The sequence below is a fragment of the Lonchura striata genome, chromosome 36 (assembly GCF_050655825.1).
Source record: "Lonchura striata isolate lonStrDom1 chromosome 36, ASM5065582v1, whole genome shotgun sequence".
NCBI lineage: Eukaryota > Metazoa > Chordata > Aves > Passeriformes > Estrildidae > Lonchura > Lonchura striata.
This window is the reverse complement of record NC_140738.1, coordinates 10579204-10602117: the sequence shown is the minus strand read 5'-3', so window position 1 is coordinate 10602117 and position 22914 is coordinate 10579204. Positions and strand designations below refer to the sequence as shown.

Here is a 22914-nt window from a genome sequence, read left to right as displayed (position 1 = left end):
AGCCTATCCCCAAGAAGGGCTGGAAGGAGGATCTGGGGAGCTCCAGGCCTGTCAGCCTGACCTCGGTGCCCGGCAAGGTTATGGAACAGATCACCTTGAGAGCCACCACAGGGCACCCACAGGATGGCCGAGGGGTCAGAGCCAGCCAGCGTGGATTTAAGAGGGGCAAGTCCTGCCTGAGCAACCTGATCTCCTTTTATAACCAGGTAACGCACCTGTGGGTGTGGGAAAGGCTGTGGATGTGTCCATCTGGACTTCAGCAGAGCCTTGGACACTGTCTCTGACAGCATTCCCTGGAAAAGCTGCAGCCCACGGCTTGGGCAGGTTCCCTCCTGGCTGGGAGATGGAAGAGCTGGCTGGAGGCTGGGCCCAGAGAGGGGTGGGGATGGTGCTGCACCCAGCTGGTGTCCAGTCCCTGGTGCTGTCCCCCAGGGATCTGTGTTGGGCCCAGTCCTGTTTAACATCTTCACCGATGATCTGGGGGAGGGGATCGAGCTCACCATCCCCAAATTTGCAGGTGACACCAAGCTGGGTGTGAGTGTGGATCTGCTGGAGGGCAGGACAAGAAGACACAGCCTTCAGCTGCACCAGGGGAGGTTTAGGCTGGACAAGAGGAAGAAGTTCTTCACAGAAAGGGTGAGTGAGCATTGGAATGGGCAGGCCAGGGGGGAGGTGGCAGAGTCACTGTCCCTCTCCAGTGGCACTCAGTGGCATGGTCTGAGTGACAAGGCGGTATTAGGACATTGCCTGGACTTGATGATCCCAAAGGTCTTTTCCAGCCTATTTGATTCTGTCATTCTGTGATGATTGGGACACTCTGGGGCCATTTTGACCCTGCAGGGCCTCGTGGAACTAAGAGGACCATGGTGACACTGTGCAGCCCCATAGAACCAGGGCTCCATTGTGGTGCTCTGGGGCCAAATGGAACCAGGGAGTCCCCGTGACACTGGGTCCTGGTGGAACCACAGAGGCCATGGTGACACTGCGGGGCCTCGTGTGACCGAGGGGTTTCACCACTGTGACACTGCCAAACCAAGGAGAGCATTGGGAGAGTCCAGGGCCCAGGGGAACCAAGGGGCCCTTCTGACACTGCGGGGCCTCATGGGACCAAGGGGACATTGTGACACTGCAGGACCTTGTGTAACCAAGGGGCCACTGTGACACTCTGGGGCCTCAGGGAATCTGGAAGGCCCTTGTGACACTGTGTGGCCTCGTGGAAACAAGGAGTCCATTGTGACACTGAGGGGACTTGTGGAAGCACAGAGAGCATTGTGACAGTGTGGGACCTCATGTGACCATGGGGCCTTTGTGACACCATGGGGCCCCATGGAACCAAGGGGCCACTGTGAAACTGCGACACCAACAAGAACATTGTGACACTGTGGAGACCCATGGAACCAAGGAATCCATTGTCACATTTTGCGGCCCCATGGAACCAAGGAGACCAGTGTGACAGTGCAGGGCCTGGTGTAACCAAAGGGACATTTTGACGCTGAGGGGCCCCTTGGAACCAAGGACATCTTTGCAGATGACACCAAGCTGGATAGGAGCGTGGATCTGCTGGAGGGTAGGAGGGCTCTGCAGAGAGTCCAGGGTAGTCTGGATCCAGGGCCCAAATCCAACAAGGTGAGGTTTAACAAGTCCCAGTGCTGGGTCCTGCACTTTGACCACAACAACCCCTGCAGCGCTACAGGCTGGGGACAGAGGGGCTGGACAGCAGCCAGGCAGAAAGGGACCTGCAGGGACTGATGGACAGCAGGCTGGACATGAGCCAGCAGTGTGCCCAGGTGGCCAAGAAGGCCAATGGCTCCTGGCCTGGATCAGGAATGGTGTGGCCAGCAGGAGCAGAGCTGCTGTGCCAGCACTGATCTGCCCCAGCTCTGCACACAGACATTGCTGCTGCAGCTCCAGAGAATGCAGCAAAAGGGCATCTCTGCAGAAAACTGTGCTGGGAGATAATTTAGTTCCTTAAATCCACCAAGAGTTCAACCCCTCATTGACACAGTTTGTGGGCACAGGGAAGGTGGAAGTAACAAAATGAGAAATGGCACAAACAATGATACTTTTTTGTGGGCAATCTCAAAAACCTAAAACAAAGTAAAAAAGCACCTCTATAATGAAACCAACAATTAGTATCAAAGATTACTTTTATTACAAGTGATTTGCAGAAATTGGCCAGCTATTTAATGTTTCTGAAACCATCCAGTCATCAGTCTCCTCACTACAGCCTTGAGCTCCTGGTTACTCAGGCTGTAGATGAGGGGGTTCAGGGCTGGAGGCACCACTGAGTACAGAACTGACAGGGACAGATCCAGGGATGGGGAGGACTTTAAGGGGGGCTGCAGGTAGGCAAATACACCAGTGCTGACAAACAGAGAGACCACGGCCAGGTGAGGGAGGCAGGTAGAAAAGGCTTTGTGCCGTCCCTGCTCAGAGGGGATCCTCAGCACAGCCCTGAAGATTTGCACATAGGAGAAAATAATGAACACAGAACAACACAATGATAAACTACCAGTAACCACAAGAAGCCCAAGTTCCCTGAGATAAAACTTGGAGCAGGAGAGCTTGAAGATCTGTGGGATTTCACAGAAGAACTGGCCCAGGGCATTGCCATGGCACAGGGGCAGGGAAAATGTATTGGCTGTGTGCATGAGAGCATTGAGAAAGCCACTGGCCCAGGCAGCTGCTGCCATGTGGGCACAAGCTCTGCTGCCCAGGAGGGTCCCGTAGTGCAGGGGTTTGCAGATGGACATGCAGCGGTCGTAGCACATGATGGTCAGGATGGAAATCTCTGCTCCAATGAAGAGCATAAAGAAAAAGATCTGAGCAGCACATCCTGTGTAGGAGATGGTGCTGGTGTCCCAGAGGGAATTGTGCATGGCTTTGGGGACAGTGGTGCAGATGGAGCCCAGGTCGCTGAGGGCCAGGTTGAGCAGGAAGAAGAACATGGGCGTGTGCAGGTGGTGGCCGCAGGCTACGGCGCTGATGATGAGGCCGTTGCCCAGGAGGGCAGCCAGGGAGATGCCCAGGAAGAGGCAGAAGTGCAGGAGCTGCAGCTGCCACATGTCTGCCAGTGCCAGCAGGAGGAAGTGGCTGATGGAGCTGCTGTTGGACATTTGCTGTGGCTGCACATGGGCACCTGTTCATGGAGAAAGGACAGTGAAGAATTAGAGGCGATGCCTGTAACCAAAATCAAAGTAATTTCCCATACCCCCTCACATGGAACACATATAGACAGTTTTTGTGTTCTACAATTCTGGGGTTTTCTTCATAAACACCCTTATATCAGTCCTGCTGTTCCTGGAAATCAGAAATCCTCAACATTCCTGCTGCACTCTGGGAGAAATGAGTAAGTTCTCTGTGGCAAAGTGATGAGAGGAGAGTGAGGGGAGATGCTCTGTCATTCTGACCTCTTTAGAATTTCTCTGGGCTTTAACCTTTCTCTGGGTTAGGATGATCAGCTTCCCACATTTTCCCATAAAAACCCCCAGGTACATCTGAGAGCAGATGGATCCACCACAGCCCAGCTCCACATTTGTAGTCAGGGACTCACATTGCTCATTTCACCAACCCAGAAGCATTTTCAGTCTCAGAACATTTCTGCCTCTCCCCATCAATCTTATAACTCAGAGATGCTCTAAGACAGGTTGGCACCCTGCATTGAAGCTCCCAGCTTGGACTGAAATCTCAGGGACACTTCCAAGTGTCCCTCTGATGGCACTGGATGAAGGGAGGTGCAGCTCCTTCCCTGGCTGCACTGCCAGCATTGCCCAGAGCCGGGCACTGGGGACAGCTGTGTCACCCTGAGCCAGCTGTGCCCCTGCCAGAGCCCCCAGTGCCGGGCAGCTGCTCCCAGCCCTGTGCTCTGCAGAGGGAACTGGGCCCGGGGCTGCAGAGCTGCCCCACGGCTCTGCTGCAGCTCTGCCTGCACAGGAGGGGCTGCACGCCTTGGAGCCCCGGCCCTGAGGGCAGAGGCTTGGCTGGGGCACAGGAGGGAGGGGGCTTGTGCAGAGGGAGGGGCTGCACTGGAGGGGATCGTCTGGACATCTCTAAACTCTCCCTGCCTCAGCATTTCTGGGTTTTGTTTTCTCTCCTTCCCTGATCTTCTCTGTGCTTCCTGGAGATTTTCCTCCTGCAGGTGTTTCCCTGTGCCTCATCTCTCCCTGTCAGCACTCCCAGACCCCAAATCTCTGTGCCCTCTCCTTGGCCTGACAGAACCCTGCCTGTTTGCAGGGCACGGGCTGGGGGCAGGTTCTGTTTGCAGCTGGGAGAGAGGACAGCTCAGACTGAGCCTGATGGCTCCAGCAAAGGTGATGCTGGTGCTGTCCATGGGCAGAGTGGCTGAAAGCACATTAGGGATCTCCTGTGAACCTACTGATCACTAAAAGTAACAGTTCAGACGTCTCATGCACTTGTCAATATTCATAATCAACCTTTAATATTTATCCTTCTTTCCCTGCCATTCTTCAATAGTAGACAGCTGACTACAAATTCTTAGGAAATTTCCAAATTTTTATCAAAATCCTTGTCTTGGAAATATTCTATGACTAATCAGAAGCCCTCAGCATGTCAGAGCTTCATGAGCATTTCACCTTCCCTGCACCAGAAAGACTCAGTACTCACAGGGTCTGTGGGCATTGGCATGTTCCAGCTTTAGGAGATCTCTCCAGGAGCTGCAGCTGCATTGTCCTGCAGCCAGAGGTTCCTGTGCCAAGGGCTGGCAGTGATTCTGCCCCGGGCACTTCTCAGCCTCTTCCCAGTCCTGACTGATTGAAGCTCTCTGTGCCTCTGTGCTGTGCCTGGGCTGGCTGCAGGCAGTGCCCCAGCACTGCTGGGCTGGGAGAAGAGCTGCTCAGCAAGAGAAATGTGCTTTTGAAGCTCTGCTTGATTACCAGGATCTCCCTCTGTGCCAGGAGCCCAGCCCAGCTCAGCAGCACAGACACAGCACAAGGACTTTAATGACCCTCTGGGGCTTTGTGCTCAGGCCCTGAACATCAGGCCCTGAGAGGGAGCTGCAGAAACCTCTTCAGAACTCCAAGTCAGAATCCAACTCCAAAGTTTCTTGGACTTTTAATGGGTCCCACTGAGAGACACGACTGAGAAAGTGTCCCCAGGCCCCAGGCAGAGCAGAGAACTGGAGGCACTGATGCCAGGTGGGGACAAAGAGAAGCCAAGTCTTGCTGCCCTGGGGCACAGCAGTGTCTGTGCCACCAAGGGCTGTGAGGAGACACCTTGTCCTGAGGCCCTGGGGCCTCCTGGCACAGCCCCAGCCAGGCTGGGCACTGTCAGCCCCTGCTCCTGCCCTCTGCATCCCCCCCCAGCCCACATCTCAGTGGCCTCAAGGATCTGCTGGAAGGAGTCCCTGGGGAGCCTTGGTCAGGAATGGCCCTGCGGGCTCCTTCATGCTCCCAGGGACTGCAGGTTTTTCAAAGGACTCTGGCTTTTGCTTTTGCCTTGGAATCTCTTAGAGCTTTGTGCAATCCTGGCCTCCAATTAACTGCTTTAATTAGTCCCTGCAGAGTCTTTGTCAGTCACAGCACTCAGTGGGGCTCATTAATGCTTCAAGGTACTTCAGTTTTTTAAGGTAATTGGTGTTTCACTTTTGTTACAGACTCTGTGAGAGGCTTGTGCAATCATTGCCCCAATTATCTGCTTTAATGTGTCCCTTGAGAGCTTTGTACTGACACTCAGTGGGGTTCATTAATACTCTGAGATACTCAAATTTTGCGAGGTTCTTTGAATTCTTCTTCCAAAACTGAGAGGTTTTTGTGCCATTTGGAGTCTCTGAGAGGTTTTTGTGCCATCCTGGCCTCCAATACTCTCCTCCTAGGCATCCATGAGGAGCCTGTGTTGGGGATGGACCTCAGTGGGTCCCATTAAGACCTCGAGAAACTTTGGGGTTTTTTTCTGACTTTTGCCTCCTGGAAGGGTTTGTGCAATCTCCTCTCAGGCCCTGAGGTTCCAGGACTCAGGTCCAAATGCACCATGGGGCTCATTAGGATCAAGCAAGTCCTGACAAACCATGGCTGTGCCTCGATTTCCCTCTTGTCTGCGGCAGTTCATCAGGAAGATTTCTATGGTAGTTTTCGTTTGCCTATTTGATATTTCTCAGTCAACGCATCAATTAGTGTGGTGGGTTCAGTGCTGGCTAATTACCAGTGCACACACTAGAATATACTTACTCATTTCCTGCTGCGAGATAGGATTAGGAGAAAGGCAAAGTGGGCTCAAAACTTTAAAAGAGTGTAAAGAAAAGTTTATTAGCAGTAACTAAATGAAAGAGTTATAAGAATATGAACAAAACTTTCAGAACACATCCTCTCTCCATACAACCTGACAATGTAGAGACAAAACCTGAAATTTTCAGTCAGTTTACCACCTCTAGAATATTTTAATGTTTCTTCAGTTCACATCAGGAGAGAAGTACCTCTTGTTAATGTTATGGAGAATTGTCCACAAGAAAACAGTTATCTCATGGCTTTTCATTTCCATGAATAACCACTGCCTGGAAAAATCTTCAATTGTGAGGTCACTCCCATGTTTTCACAGCTTTTCCCACAGCTCTGTTTAGCGGCCATGCCAACTTATGGGGTATTAGTTTAAAGATGAGCTGTTTAAGGGCAAAGGATCTCTTCATCTATTTCTGAAATCATCTTCAGCTCTGGGAAAAGAGGTCTTCTTCTCTCCCTGAGGGCACAGGGTCTCATAACTCTTCTCTCTTTCAATGTTCAGACTTCTCATGGGATCACAGCTACTTCAACATTTGCTTACTTTAGCATGGAGGTCTTTGCTGAACAAGTCATCTCCCCATAGTTTTCAATGTTTTATAGGGAAAAAGAGAGTCTGATGTATCCATGACATCCTTCTCCATAGCTTTACCAGAGGATTTCAGCCCCAAGATCAAGGCATCTCCTCATCCCTCCCATCTGGGACTCAACTTCCTCTTCCCTGACCTCGGTGTGTTCATGTTGCTCCTCTGTGTTCCTGCCCTGTGTCCTTTTCTCTCACTGGAGGGAGGATGGCAGCTCTGGCAGAGTCAATATCTCCCCCTGGGTCTACAGATGGCTATTTGACTCCGGCTGGGCTTGATGGCCAATTCTAATTTTGGCCATGGTTCCTGGTCATGAGGACCAGTTTTTTTCCATAGGAATGAAGAAACAGAGTCCCACTGTTTTAGGGGCAAATGAGAAGTGACCACCTAAGGACAAGGCCAGCCAGAGCTGCCAGATTTTGTTCTTAGAGATACCCTTGAATATAGGAAATTTTTTAGGCAGACTGTCAGTTTTGGCAATGGGCATCTGAAAAGACAGACGGTTCTTTCCCATACAAAGAAGAGCACAGAGCCCCAGTGCTCCAGGAGCTGATGACAGGCAGCCCTCGACATTCCAACATCAGCCAGACCTGTCAGGTGGCCCCTGGCAGGCCAAGCCAGCCAGACCTGGTCCATGTTCCCTCAGTTCCATTGGGCCCCACAATGTCCCAATGATCCCTTGCTTCCACGAGGCCCTGAGATGTCACAATGCCCCCTTGGTGACACCAGGCCCTGAAGGGTCGGAATGGTCTCCATGGTTCCATCAGGCCCCACAGAGTCACAATGGTCTCTGGGTCCATGAAGCCCCGCGGTGTCACCATGGCCCCTTGGTTCCATGGGCTCCAGTGGTGCCACAATGATCCCCTTGGTTCCATGAGGTGCCCACAGTGTCACAGTGATCTCCATGGGAAGGAAAGAACCGAGCCCCAGTGTGGCAGGGGCAGCCACCAGAGGCCAAGGCTGGCCAGAGTTGTCAGTTCTGGAAGATTTTGGCTGGGAGCAACCCTTGGATGTAGGGAATTTTAGAGGTGGGATCCCAGTTTCAGATATGGACACCTGGAGAAGTACAGGTTTTTCCATAGGAAGGAAAGCACAGAGCCAAAATGTTTCAAAGGCAGAAGAAGAAAGAGGTGGCTTCTGGGAGGCTGAGACATCCAGACCTGTTCTTCATGGCAGCTTTTGTCATGGAAGAATCCTTGCATACACAGAATTTGGGAGGAGGAATCTCAATTTTGAACACAGTCACCTTGAGAAGAAGGACAAGTCTTTTCATTGGAAGGAAAGCACCAAGTCCCAGCGTTTCTAAAGCAGATTAGAGGCAGCTCCCAAGAGGCCAAGGGCAGCCAGACCTGTTTGTCGTGGCAGCTTTCACTTGGGAGCTATCCTTGGATGTACAGAGTTTTGGAGGAGGAATCCCAGTTTTGGCCATGACCCATGGAGGAGAAGGAGAGTTCTCTCCCATTGGAAGGAGAGCCCAGAGCCCCAGTGCCTCAGGGCAGGTGAGAAGCAGCCCTCGACATGCCAAGGTGGCCAGGTGCTCCCCAGGAGGCCCAGCCAGCCAGACCTGGTCCATGCTCCCTTGGTTTGGTGGTGATGCCTTGAGAGGCTGCCTAGAACAGAGCCAGGCAGTGTTAAAGGAATAAAGCAGGATTTATTAAAAGGTCTTCAAGGGATACACCTTGGGCAGTACAAGAGCCTGGCCCTGGCTCCATCCTAGATGGAGCCCAGGTCATGAGTTTTCACTGGGGCAAACAGGGGGATTTGGTCTGGCAGGATGTGTAAAACAATCTCCTGTAATATCTACCTGTTCTCACACAGAGCACTTGGCTGCAGGGACACATTCCCATCGTTCCTGCCCAGGTTTCAGGATTCAAACACTGCTGTCCTTCCCAGGAGCTGTTCCTTCAGCTGCCTTGGGAGGCCTTTTGGCCTCTGGAGCCACACTCTGGCTCCATTATTAGCACTGCTGGATCCAAACCCTTTATCTCCACCAACAGCAGTGATTTGAGGTGGATATCCTTTTTTCCCAATTGTTTTAAACACTGACAATATTAGTAATTGTGCTACCCTGACATGGGTTTGAATAATCCAATCTTGTTCACTATTGTTTAACTAAATTACTTTAATTTTCCCTTGATAATCAGTTCTTCCTCCCATGGCATGAGCACTTTGCAAGGCCAAGCTCCAGTGAGCAGTTATCAAACCAAAGTGTCCTGGAGGAATCTGGATTCCTGTTCCTGCATTGTTAACTCTCATTTGCTTCTGATTTATCCTGACTAATTCCAGTGGATGAAGGTCCAGCCCTGCAGCCTCTGGGCTGGCCCTGCCAGGGCCATCACACCCAGAACAATTTCCCAGGCAGTCCCAGTCTCACTGCCCAGGGCTGTATTTGCACACTGGGAGCAGCCGTGCACAGCCAGGGGGTTTCCATTTCCCCAGGGGCCATTGTTAAGGGCATGGAGCACATCTGGGAGATGGGTTCTCCATGGGGACAGGTTCCCATCTCCTCATTCTTTAACTGCTCTTTGAACAACCCCTCCTCCACCTCCTCCTCCTCATCCTCCTCATCGTCCTACTTCTCATCCCCATCCTCGTCCTCATCCTCGTCCTCATCCTCGTCTTCGTCCTCATCCTCGTCCTCGTCCTCCTCGTCCTCCTACTCCCCCTCCTCCTCCTCTTCCTCCTCCTACTGGTCTTCCTCGTCCTCCTTGTCCTGTTCCTCCTCCTTGTCCTCCTCCTCCATTTACTCGTCCTCCTACTCCTCCTCCTCCTCGTCCTCCTTGTCCTCCTTGTCATCCTAGTCCTCCCCCTCCTTCTCCTCCTCCTTGTCCTGATCATCCTTACCCTCCTTCTCCTCATCATCCTCCTCCACATCCTCATTTTCATCCTCTTCCACCTCCTATTCCTCCCCCTCCTCCTCGTCTTCCTCATCCTTCTCCTCCTTGTCCTCCTTGTCCTCCTTGTCCTCCTGGTCCTCCTCCTCCTTGTCCTTTTCTTCATCCTCATCCTCCTCCTCCTCGTCATCCTCCTCCTCCTTATCCTCCTCATCCTTATCCTCCTCCTCCTCCTCATCGTCCTCCTCCTCATCCTCATTCTCCTCCTTCTCCTCCTCCTCATCTTCCTCCTTCTCCTCCTCCTCTGCATCCTGCTCGTCCTCATCCTCCTCGTCCTTTTCCTCCTGGTCCTCCTCATCCTTGTCCTCCTCCTCCTCCTTTTCTTTATTCTCCTCCTTGTCCTCCTCCTCCTCCTGTTCATCTTCCTTCTCCTCCTCATCCTCCTCATCCTCTCCTTGTGCTCATCCTCTTCCTTGTCCTCCTCCTCGTTCTTCTCCTCATCATCATCATCCTCCTTGTCCTCATTCTCTCTCTTCCTCCTCCTATTCCTCCTCCTCATCTTCCACCTCCTCTTCGTCCTCCTTGTCTCGTCCTCCTCTTCTTCCTCCTCCTCCTCCTCTGAGTGTGGTTCTCAGGATTCAATGACTCTAGGATTCCAGGAACCTGGAACTCTGGGATTCCATGGCTCTGTGACCCCATGGATGGATTCAGGACTGTCTCCAAGGCCACAAGGGAACGTTGGTGCCAGCGGGGGGGGCTGCAGTGCAGGGGCACCAACAGCTGAGAGGCGACTGCAGCTGCTGCTGCTGCTGCTGCTGCTGCTGCTGATGCTGCTGCTGCTGCAGCTGCTGCTGCTGCTGCTGCTTGTGGGGGTGCTGCTGGCAGGGGCAGGGCCCTGGTGTGGCTGAGCATTGCCATCTCAGCCTGTGAGCTCCTGGGAGCTCAGGACAGAGCCAGGACTGACCCAGGTTGGCACTGCACTTGAGGACGGACACAGAGAATGGAAAGTGCCCATGGAGTGGTTCCAAGCAGGTCTGTGGGAAGGAGGAGGGAGGGAGGATGAATCCCCTGCCCAAGGCTGCCAAGGGAAAGGCTTTGAGAGGGAAAGGAAGCCTTGACCTGACACTAAGTCCTTCAAGGTCTCATTTGCCCACGCTGAGCAGGATTTCATTGGGCTTTGTCTCAAGGCAGTGGCAGGGACAGAAGTGGTGGGAGTAGCTGGAAAGCAGGGCCGTGTATTCCCTACCCCCAGCCCATTTGGGCAAGGTCTCCATTTTCTGCCTGCAGCCAGCCTGGGGGGCCCTTCTTCTCCTCCTCCTGCTTGGGGGACTGGGCTTGGTTTCTCCTGCCATCTGCAATGCTGAGCTTCTCTCTCCTCAAACCTGGCTGCTCAGGTTCATGTCCCTGTGTCTCGCACCTTCCTCTTCTTCCTCCTCACCACATGCTCATGGAGCCTCTTTGGGCAGCTGGACTGGAACTGGCAGCAGCAGGCGAGCCCTGAGGAGCACCTCTGGCCTCCAGCCTTTCTGCAGGGCTGGCCAGAGCCTTCCTGCCAGGGGCGAGCCTCTTTCCTGTCTCTTCCCGAGGCAATATAGTCTGGATCTTGGCTCTGTCCTCCTTTCTTTCTCTTTCAGGGAAGGATCAGCCATGGCTGAAGGAATCTTCCATAGGTACCTGGTGCTGATGGCCATTCTCAGCATCAACCAGCCCCCTGGAAAAAATGGGATTTCTCCTGAGGATGATAAAGGAATTGTCCAGAGGATGAAGGAGAGGGAAGTAAACCTTTGGCAGCACCAGCTGCACTTGGAGGAGGAAATTGCAGACCTGGAAGCCAGACAGGAGTGTCTGGCATGGCCTCTGTGGGAACTGGAAGGAAAGATCCATTGTCACACATGCACGGTGGTTTGCTTGGCTGTCCCTGCCACATTCATGATCTGGAGGCAGCGTAGGAATGGAGCCAGAGGGGAGCACAGAGAAGAAGAGATTGACCTGGGGCTCCTGGGGAAAGCCTGGAAAGGAGTGGCCTTTCTGACAAAGCCCTTGTACTGCTCAGGGCCATTTGCATCTCCATGGGCAGAACTGGAGGATATCTTCCAGCATTTGTGGATAGATTTGTTGAATTACCTCTTAAATTACTTCATTCCTGTAAGAAAATCTTGCTGCTTGAAATTCTTTAAGTTCCTTAGGTTAAGAATATCCTTATTTCTGTATATTGATTGTTAAATATTCTGTATTGATTGCTATAATCTCTGTATTGATTGTTAGAAATACTCTTTCTATTGATTGCTAGAAATACTCTCTGTATTGATTGTTAGATATACCCTATATTGTTAGAAATACTCTGTACTGATTGTTAGAAATACTCTCTTTTGATTGCTATCATCTCTGTATTGGCTGTTATACTCTGTATTGATTGTTAGAAATAGTTTCTGTATTGATATTAGAAATACTCTCTGTATTCATTGTTATAAATACTAGGCTTCCATTAATAAGATAGATTTAAGCAAAGGAATAAACTTTTCAGAATTGTTTGTTTTCAACCAGATGACTTCCTGTTATCTTTAGCCTCGGGCATTTTCCTTGCACCCTGTGCTCCCCTTACAGACTGAAATGCAAACACCACAGAAACAGAGACCCAGTGTGCAAAGCACAGCCAGGGGTGTGTGCTCCTCTGAAGGGACAGACATTTAGGGGAGGATGTTTCAGAAGGAGGCTGTGGACATTGTGGCTGGAAAGCAGGGAAGGAACAGTTTGGCACGAGCTTTCCTTCAGCAGGAGGGGAGCACACAGAGGAGTTTGTGTCAAGTGGAGTCTGACACTGCCATCCAGTGCTGGCAAGAAGGGTGGAGCAGAGAAGCTGAGAAAAGGGCCTCAGCATGTTTAGTGATGAAGTCTGGACTTCAGTGATGGGGACAAAACCTTTCTAAACTGAACATTGAATCTCAAACCCATAGCATTTTGGGAAGGAATGTTACTTTCTTCACAGTATCAATATATTTTCCTACCCATTTCAGGTAAGAAAGGATTTCACTCCTTGTCTGCATTAGTGGATGTTGGAATTCCTAGTGCTCCCTTCAGACTTCCAGGGATTGGAAGGTGCACTGTGGGCTGTGAGGAAACACTTCCCAGGCATGGCCGAGGTTGTACATCTGTTCAAACAAAGGGGAACTGGAGAGGGTTCTTTCAAAGTGTGACTCCTCCCTATTCCATCAGCAATAGTCTCACAGGATTTATGGGTCAGGAACATGTACAACACATGGCAGGGAAGCTGGGCAAGCAGTGAGTGCTGTACCAGCACGGCCAGAACAGTGCAAGAGCCAGCGCCAAACAGGCTGAGGCACCCAGGCCAATCCCATCTTTCCAGGGCTCTGGGCTGAGCACACAGCTTCAATAACGTCAGGTGCTCCCCCACAGAGCCTTCTGCAGAGCTCTGGGTTAGGACTGACAGCTTTCCTCTTTATTTCATACTAGAAAGGGAAATTTTTCTCTCATTTTGCCCATCTTACATATGCAGATGTGATGGGAGGCCATCTCCCTGTTTGTGTAGGTGTTGAACCTGGGAAAGACAGTCTGTAGTGTCAGCTGGATACCTGAGGGCTGTCACATAAGCAGTAAGTGTGAGCTGTCAATTTAAATCATGATCAGGAATGTAGTATGTTCCAATCCTTAACATTAAAATTCAGTGCCACCTGTGGCTGCAGTGGGATGTAGATCAGGCATGTGTCTTTACCAAAAACGTAATGGTTATTATAATACTTTTCAATTGGGATTGCGTCCAAAAGCAGGAGGGTCTTGGTGCGAAATTAGTATTCAGCCTAATCATTGCAACTAATTAATTAGTTTTATTGAATAAATGCACATGTACAAATGTGCCAGCAGTTAGTCTCTGCGATGAGTAGGTTTGAGGCATTTTTTCATTTAGTCTGTAGTGTGAACTTCAGTGTCTGCAGACTTACATATTAAATTTCTCTCTTGGTCACCACTTGATGATTATCATCACTAGAATTAAATTCCTAGTGTAGTGAGGAGGTGGGAAATAGATAAGAAAATCTGTTGGGTTTGCATGGCCAGGTTTTGGTAGGTGAAGTAATGGTTTCTGTTAGAAGCTGTTGGAAGCTCCCCCATGTGCACAGAGCAAATGCCAGCTGGCTCCAGGAGCCCCAGGCTCAGAGCCAGTCAGAAAGCCAACCAAGTGAGAGCAGAGGGAGGGCACCTTCCAGTCTCTCTTGGGCATGGCCACAAAACAGCCCCTGCTGCTTCTTCCTCCGCCTGTGTTTGGGGTGTGCTGGTGGCAGAGCCAGCCAGGTTGTGCTCTGCCTTCCACAGCCTGTTGGGAGCGGGCATGAAAAGCGCTGCATGCACAGCGGAGAGTCCTGGAAGGTGCTGACAAGAGCATCCTGCGGGAGCAGGGCTCTGGGCTCTGGCCAGGAACAGCCTGGTTTTGCTGCCGTGACCACAGGCTGGAGTTGAAGCAGGTGAAGAGGCAGTGAGCAGCTTGTGTTTGTAGAGGGCCTGGGGCTGTACCTCTGAACCTCCACCTGGAAACACACTTGGGGGAATAGGAGCTACAGCTGGAGTGCCTGTCCTGAAAGGACATGAAGGCCTTCAGCGTTGCCAGCATTTCTTAAGGGTGTGTTGGTGTTGGCCAGAAAAGCTGCACATTTGGGTAAAGGCATTTGGAGAACAGGGGCTTGCTTCTCAAGTAAAGTGCTTCCCAGGGAGCTCCCAGTGAGGCAGGTGCGAGTGTCCCCCTTTGGCTCTCTGTGCTCCTTTCAGTCCTTGAGGCCCGCTGCACTTGGCAGAGGGGCAGGGCAAGGGAGAAGCCTGTGAAGAGCTGGTTTGGCATCCACCTGGACCTGCAGGAACCAACTAAAGCACCTGCAGCAGCGTGTGTTACCCCCCTTTGGACAGAGGGGTGAGCAGAACCATCTCTGTCCATCTGTGAGCCCCAAAGCTCTCTGTGGGAGCTGTGAATTAAAAGGCCTTTACACACTCACTTTTCACATCTTCCCTGTCTGCTGTGTTTGAACTCTTGGCAAGATGCATTTGCCTCCTGCTTGCTGGGAGCTGCTGTGGCCCAGGGCCAGCACAGAGCTGGGCTGGGTGGGCCAGGCAGAGTGGTGGAGAGTCTTGGCTGATCTTGGTGTGTGCCTGGCCTTAGCAAAGGCTTGGAAGGTTTGCCTCCCAAGTGTCCTGCTCACTGGCTCTCCCTGTGCATCTTGGAGAGCACAAGGGAGGCATTTCTGGCAGCTGGACATCAGCAGGCCTTCCAATGGGGGCGTGTTGTGGAGCGAGCCCAGCTGAGGTACCCTGAGAGGAGCCCAGGGCTCCTTGCTCCTCTCTGCTGGCCCGTGAGCGTCTGTCTGCTCTCGGGATGGCCCTGGCTGTGTCAGGGCTGCTGCGTGGACACGAGACAGCCGGTCCTGTCCCGCTGGGTCCCAGCAGTGCCTGGCAGCCGTCCTGCATCCACGTCAGGATGCTGGCCAAGAGAGGCCCTGAGAGCTGAGGCAGCTGATTTGAAGCTTTTGCAGGTGCCAACAGGTCAAGGCCAACAGTGTTCCCTCAGGATACAGCATTCCTGAGGGGCTTCCCCAGAGCTGCCTGATGCCACCCACTCCTTGTGGCAGTAGTTGCTTTCCTGTGGAAGGTTCTACCTTCCCCAAGAGCACAGAGGGAGCTGGAGAAAGAGCTTGCCAGGCTGCTCTCCATCCTTTACCAGGAGCCCTGGGTGAGCGGAGTAGTCCCAGCTGAGCGCAGATGTGCCAATGGAAGAGCCGTGCCAATGGAAGGCTTGGTGGGAAGGATGATCCAGGATCCATAGGCCTGGCAGCCTGAGCTTGCTGCCGGGGAAGGCCTTGGAGCAGATCCTCCTGAGTGCCATCCCACGGCACGTGCAGGGAACCAGGGCATCTGCGGGAATGTGGGACAGGGACAGGGACAGGGACAGGAACAGGGACAGGGACAGCTGGGGGTCCTGGCGGGATGCTGAGGGCTTCTGTGTGGTGTTTGCAGGCTGTTGGTTTTGGAGGTGTGTTGGGGAAGGAGTTGTCTGGGAGGTGAGAGGTCTAGGCTGGAATCTGAGTCCATTTGAAGGCAGCATCTGTGGTTTTGCACAGCTTTGCTAATGGGGCGCAGAAAGAATATCTGTGACTGTTTCTGTTCATGGTCCTGATTCTGCTGCAGGGAACAAGAGGGGAGAGCTGTACTCTATTGGCCACTTAGATCTCTACACCGGGACAGGGTTAACCATTTTGCCATCTACTCATTGTTGCCAGCAGTTGCTCCAGGTGTTCCTGCCAACAGCCCCTGCAGGCAGGAGCACAGTCCCCAGTGCCCCTGGGCTTTGGCTCCCTCTGGCACAGAAGCCCCCCAGGGGCACAGGTCTCTGGGGCAGGAGATGGCACCAGGCCTGCCAGGGCTTCGGGGGTGGCAGGTCTGCTTGGGCAGGGACTCTGCCTCACCTGCTGGTGTCAGCACTCCCCGGGCCCCAGGGCTCAGAGCAGCATTCCTTCCCTGGCCCACACGTTCCTTGTCTGTGCCACACTTGCGGGTTTGGGATGGCCACGATCTGGGATGTGTCCCGAGGAGGCTGTGCCAGCTTCTGTGGAAGGCCCCATGCCCTTCCCGCCGTGGCTGCGTCAGCAGCCCTGGGGGCTCCTTCTGCTGCCCTGAGCCCGCAGAGCAGGGCAGCGTTTGCTGATGGTCTGAGCCATTCCTAAAGATCCTGTTGGGCTGTCTCAGACACTTGAGACCAGGGATTCCTTCCAACCTGGACCACTTTGGGTGGGCAGGGTGTGGCCTCAGGGCAGGTGGCAGTGTTTCCAAGGGCCCTTTGTGACACATGCAGCATGGAATGGAGCTGGGTGTCCAAGGGCCCTTGCTGACACGGTGCAGCATGGAATGGAGCTGGGTTTCCAAGGGCCCTTTGTGACACGTGCTGACATAGGAGCTGGAAGTGGCAAGAGCACGCCACAGTGCTTGGAGCAGGGGATGGGACAGGACGGGACAGAGCGGTGCTGTGAGGAGCCCCCGCACAGCGCGCTCGTTCCTGCCCTACCCGGAGCTTTTCTGAGGCATTGTTCCTGCAGCTGACCTCGAGGCCAGACCACAGGACTCGGTGACCTGTGGATTTCCGAGGCTTCAATTCTGAAGGTGCCCTCGAGGGCAGAGCATGGAACTTGATACCCCAGAGATTTCCAAGTTATCTCTCCTGAGGGTAGCCAGAAATCCAGTCAGTGACATGGGGCAGGGAGACCTGAGAGTGCCCAAGCTGACCTGGATGGAGGAGGAAGAAGGCGACCCTGCAGCTGCCCCAGCACAGGAGACTGAAGAGGTGGTGCCGTTCCATCCACCGCAGGAGGGTGAGTGGCAGAGCCAGGCCGCAGGGCTGGTGCCTTCAGCCAGCTTGGCCACATCCCATCCCATCCCGTCCCATCCCGTCCAGTCCCGTCCCATCCCATCCCATCCCATCCCATCCCGTCCAGTCCCGTCCCATCCCATCCCATCCCATCCCATCCCATCCCATCCCATCCCATCCCATCCCATCCCATCCCATCCCCTGGGGTTGTGCCCATGGACAGGATGGAATAGGGGCCGGGCAGACACCCCGCAGTGGCCGTGCTCCATCCACCTGGGGCATCCCGGGGCTGTCCCTGCCTGGGCAGCGCAGGGCTGGGCTGTGTTCTCCAGCCTCTCCTGCAGCCCCTCAGCTCGGGCTGCACTCGCTCTTTGCCAGGTGCAGCCGTGCAGCGCACACGAGAGCAGGAACGCACCCGTGGCCGCTTCCGCAGAACAGCGCAGGTACCTGCAGCCATCCCCACCTGGGCTGGGCCTGCTGGCACTGCTCAGCCCAGCAGCACACCTGCAGCACTCCATGGCTTCTTGCCCTTCTCCTACAGCTCGTTTGCAAATTCATCAAGAGAATTCGGCAGGAAGACACCAGCGCCATGGGCCCTGGGCTCAGAGCATACTCAGAGCTCCTCGGACATGAGACCAGTGCCGCCCTGCTGGATTTGCTTGTGCAGAGGGGTGTTTCCAGAGCAGAGCAAGTAGGCAGCTGTGGCCAGGCTTCAATTCCCCCATGAGTCACACGGCTTCCCAAGCCACAGTGCTGGGCCCTGTGAGCCTTTGAGGCCATCACATTGTGGTGGGAAGGGAAACACTTCTCTGGGGACCCTGGGAACACTGCTCCCTCTGGCAGCTTTCCAAGTCTCCCTGTGCCTTCTCCAGGTGCCCGCCATGGTGAGGTACATCCACCAGTGGCTCATGGCCAACGATTCTGCTGAGCACAGGCTGGACAACGCCCTGCTGTATCTCACAGAAGCGCAGCCAAATGACGCAGTAAAGACACTCCTGACTGTGGCCCCATCCTGTGACATGTATGGGGCCCACCTGCCCAGAGGGCTCAGGGCTCACCCCAACACATCACCCTGTACAGCCTGTGCCAGGTGTCTGACCAACAGAGAGTCCCAGGGCCCTCTGGCTGCTCCCTCTGCCAGCCCTGGCACGTCAGCCCCCGAGCCTGCTGCCATTCTCCCTCGCTGCCCCACAGGGGCCTGTCCCCACAGGGCTGGGCTGCCTGGCTGCTGCTGGAGAGGGGCAGCGGGCAACGGCAGAGCCGTCGGTCAACCCAGGCCCCTAGAGATGCCCAGGCCACGGTGCTGTGTCTGAGATCCCCTGAGACAGATCTCTAACCCCACAGAGCTGCCATGGCCATGTGGAAGAGCATCATGTGCTCACCCTGGACTGCAGAGTTGGCACAGCAGATACTCCTGGATGTGCTGGGGAGCTGGCCAGAGCACAGCACGTGCACCTCCGATGGGGACAAAACGGGTGTCTTTGTCCTGACTGTGAGTTTCTGCCAGTGGACTTTGCTGGCCCCAAGGTCACCTCTCCAGCAGCTCTCCATCCTCCTTTCCCCACTGCATCTCCCTGCCTCAGGGCCTGAAAGCTGGCCTAGGGACAGCTGCAGGGCCACCAGGCCCGCTGCTCCCCCTGTGTCTCTCTGGGCCTCTCCCTGCCACGCTCGGGCCCTGTCACACAAACACCTCGGCACTGAGCGCTGTATTGGGGGGCTTTGTCCTTTGCAGGCAGCTGTGGTGATATGGAAGATCCTCCAGGAGCCCTGTGTCCCAGATATAGTGATGGTGCATTTCCCACAGTTATTTGTGTATCTGCTCTTCCAAGTGTTCTTCAGCACCAAGGAGATGCCAGAGGCGGTTGATACCTTCTGGAAGGGATGCCAGGAAGAACACGGCCTTGTCACCAGCCCCAACAGGTGCTCCATTCCAGTCCTTCTGTACCTGCCACATGGCCAGGGCAGGAGCCAGTGTTCCCAGTGTGACCCGGGCTTTGCTCTGCACTCAGGTTTGCAGTGAGGACCCTGAAGTCCCTGCTGTGCCAAATGGACTATGAGGATGTGGTGTTGTCAATGGAACGCAAGCATGGCTGGGACACGCTGCTCTGTGCTGACACCCACCATTATGCCGTGGGTCTGCTGGCCAGGTGAGACCCCCTTCTCCCCATTGCTCCCGGCATTTGTGTTCTGTGTCTGGGGTATCCCACTCAGTCCCTGTGGCTGTGGGCCAGAGGCACGAGGGACGGTCAAGCAGACTGGGAAAGGCTGGGAGAGGAGGCTGCCCAGTAGCAGCCACATCTCAAAGGGCCCAGGTCCCCCTGCAGGGTGGGGGGTAAAGACAAGAACTGCATCAGTCTGTCCTGGGAGGGGCTTCCCCGCCCCGGCTCAGGGTCTTAGTGTTGTAGGAGTGGGCCCCCGGCCAGGTAATCATTATCACTGACTCCATGTATTGCAGAAGTCTGATCAATAATAATCTTTATTAGGAAACCCATTGTTCTTATAGATAGTTATGATATAGGTTGATTTTAATTGCTTTTCTAGTCTAAACAGTATCACCATTAGTTAATTAAGAAAGTACCCTTTGGTAGACAAATCTCGGTAACATATTCCATATGTTCACAATACCAGGTGCAGCATGTTAAGACAAGAATGTTTTTTCATTCTTTCCTCTGATCTTTTCAGGCTTTCTCAGGCGATGCCTGGGAAAGTTGTCTGTTTCTCTCTGAGGCCAGAGAGCTGCTGCCACATCTTAGTGCCATTTCCCCCCGTGCAGGGAGATGTGCAATGAATCCATCCACTTGTGCAAAAGCATCTCATGCTGTCTCCTTGAGTTGCTCCGCAAAGAGATGCCATACTGGAACTTCCCTGCCATGGCATTCCTTGTGGAGGTGAGTCTGAAGGCCGGATCTGCCTCCCAGCTCTCTGTCCTCTCGTAGCCGCAGCTGCCTGGGACGGTGCCCACGCCCTGTGCTGCTGCCTGGTCCCCGCCCTGTGCGGTTCTGGGCTCCTGCCGGCCGGGTCCCCTGTCACTGCCCTGTGCCTTTCAGGTCCTGCATTGCCTGGACTTGAGTGCATGCAGTGACAGCATCATGGATCTCTTGTCGAGGCACTTGCTGAGTGAGTGCACAGAGATGCGCCGCCAGGTTCTGAGAGCCCTCCTCTTGGTCAGGGATAATCCCTCGCTGGTAAGGAGGGGCAGCAGCTGAAGCCGTGCAGGCAGCGTGGGGCTGGGGAATGCAGTCGCTGGAACTTGGCTGGGCTTCAGGCACTGGGGCAGCCGCTCCCAGCTCTCCTGCCTCCCACTTCAGCTGCCCGAGTGCTTCAGGACAGGCCCTGTGGCAGCAGGGTGGCCTTTCGCACACTTTTGTTCCAAACAGGCCAAAAGAATGTGGAGCCTGACCGAAAGCCTCGGGGAGCTCCTGCAGGAAAATGATAGTGATGTGGTCAGGATGACCATTGTTCTACTTAGTGATTTGTTCCTGGATAATCACACCCCAATACCCAGCCCCATTGCCCTGCAGCTGGCTAAGGTGCTTCTGCCACTCTTTGACCATGTAAGGTTCTGTGCCCTCAGCCACGGCCACTGGCTGCTGCCCAGACACTTGGTGCCCTGTGGAGATGCAGGCCTGCACCAACGTGGGCCAGAATCAGCTGATGCCAAGGTCTTGTTTCCTTCCTGTTACACAGGATGATAGTCACGTGCAGCAGTTCTTCATGTTTGTCTTTCAAACCTTGCTGTCTGCTGTAGCAGAAGAAGGAAAAAAGCTCCTGATGACACAAGTGTGTCAGAGCCTGCTGCCACTCTTCTTCCACTGCCATGATGAGAATCAGTGTGTGGCAGAGGTGAGGACTCGCGGGCTGCTGCTGTCCCCCTGGGAGGGGGCTCGGCTGCCTCCTGCCCTGGTGCCTGGTGGGCTGCATCCTCCTCCTGGCCCTGGCACAGGGATGCTGATTCTGGGCCCTGGGCTGCGGGGCCATTTCCGTGTCTCTATTGTTCTCCAGGCTTCTCAGGAAACCCTGCTTTGTTTGGCCAAATTCCTGAACAGGAGAGATCTTGAAAAATCTGTAAAGAAGGAGAAATTGTGGAGGTTCATTAAGATCCTGGTAAGGAGGGCCGGGAAGCCGCAGCCCCAGCCTGGAGCAGCCCCTGAGCGCGGTGCTCGGTGTGCGGGCTGGCAGCTGTGCCCCTGCCCGCTGCTGCAGCCCGAGGCCGCGCGGGCTCTGCTCCAGGCTGTGCTGTCAGTGTCACATCACAGACATGTCAGTGTGACATCACAGACATGACCGTGTGACATCACAGAGAGCTTCATGGTATCATAGAGATGTCAGTGTCACATCACAGAGAGCTGTGTGAAATCACAGAGATGTCTCTGTGACATCACAGGAGCTTGCATGACATCACAGAGATGTAAGTGTGACATCACAGACAGCTGTCTGTGTGACATCACAGACATGTCATTGTGACATCACATAAATGTCAATGTGACATCACAGAGAGCTGTGTGACATCACAGGGATGTCAGAGTGACATCACAAAGGTGTCTAGGTGACATCAAGTGGAGCTTGTGTGACATCACAAAGATGACCTTGTGACATGACAGAGAACAGTGACATGACAGAGAGTTGTGTGACATCAAAGAAATGTCGTGTGATGTCACAAAAAGCTGTGTGACATCACAGAAATGTCAGTGTGACATCACCGATGTGACCGCGTGACATGACAGAGAACTGTGTGACATCAAAGGGATGCCAATGTGATATCACAGTATTTCGTGCGACATCACGGATATGACAGTGTTACATCACAGAGATGTCTGTGTGACATCACAAAAAGTTGTGTGACACCACAGAGAGCTGTGTGACATTAAAGAGAGTTGTGTGACATCACAGAAATGTCAGTGTGACATCAGAGTTCTGTGACATCAGAGAGATGTCTGCGTGACATCACAAAACACTGTGTGACATCACAGAGATTGCCGTGTGACATCACAGGAGGTTGTGTGACATCACTGAGATCTCAGTGTGACATAACAGAGATGACAGTGTGACATCACAGAGAGCTGTGTGACATCACAGTGAGTCAATGTGACATCACAGAAATGTCTCTGTGACATCACAGGAGGTTGTGTGACATCACAAAGCTATCCATGTGACATCACAGACAACAGTGTGACATCACAGAGATGTCATTATGACATCACAGAGTGTGTGACATCACAGGGAAGTCAATGTGACATCACAAAGAGCTGTGTGACATCAGAGAGATGTCAGTGTGACATCACAGAGATGTCCATGTGACGTCACAGAGAGCTATGTGACGTCACAGAGATGTCAGTGTGACCTCACAGAGAGATTTGTGACATCAGAGGGTTAGTGTGATATCACAGAGAGCTGTGCCACGTCACAAAGGTTTCAGTGTGAAATCATAGAGATGTCATTGTGACATCATAGGAGGTTGTATGACATCACAGACATGACCGTGTGGCATCACAGAGAGCTGTGTGACATCACAGAGATGTCAGAGTGACCTCACACAGATGTCTATGTGACATCAAGTGGAGGTTGTGTGACATCACAAAGATGACCTTGTGACATGACAGAGAGCAGTGTGATATCACAGAGATGTCCATGTGACATCACAAAAAGCTGTGTGACATCACAGAGAGCTATGTGACATCACAGAGATGTCAGTGTGACATCACAGGAAGTTGTATGATATCACAGAAATATTTGTGGAACATCACAGAGGGCTTTGTGACATCACATAGCTGTCACTGTGACGTCACAAACAGCTATGTGACCTCACAGTTTCAGTGTGACCTCACAGGGTCATTGTGACATCACAGAGAGGCCGAAGGCCTTTCCCAAAGCCCTGGGGCAGGGGAGGCAGGAGAGCTGGGAGCAGCTGCCTC

At 53.4% G+C, this 22914-nt stretch overlaps 1 protein-coding gene across 1 annotated transcript; it reads right to left on the bottom strand.

Annotated features, from left to right (window-relative positions):
* Positions 1 to 2329: 2329 nt before the first annotated feature.
* LOC146764145 (olfactory receptor 14I1-like) lies at positions 2330 to 3822 on the bottom strand. The gene is made up of 2 exons (XM_085565462.1): positions 2672 to 3822; positions 2330 to 2364 (listed from the first exon to the last, which is right to left on the bottom strand). The coding sequence occupies exons 1-2, from the start codon at positions 3114 to 3116 to the stop codon at positions 2330 to 2332; spliced, it is 480 nt and encodes a 159-aa protein (XP_085421588.1). The 5' UTR covers positions 3117 to 3822.
* Positions 3823 to 22914: the final 19092 nt, after the last annotated feature.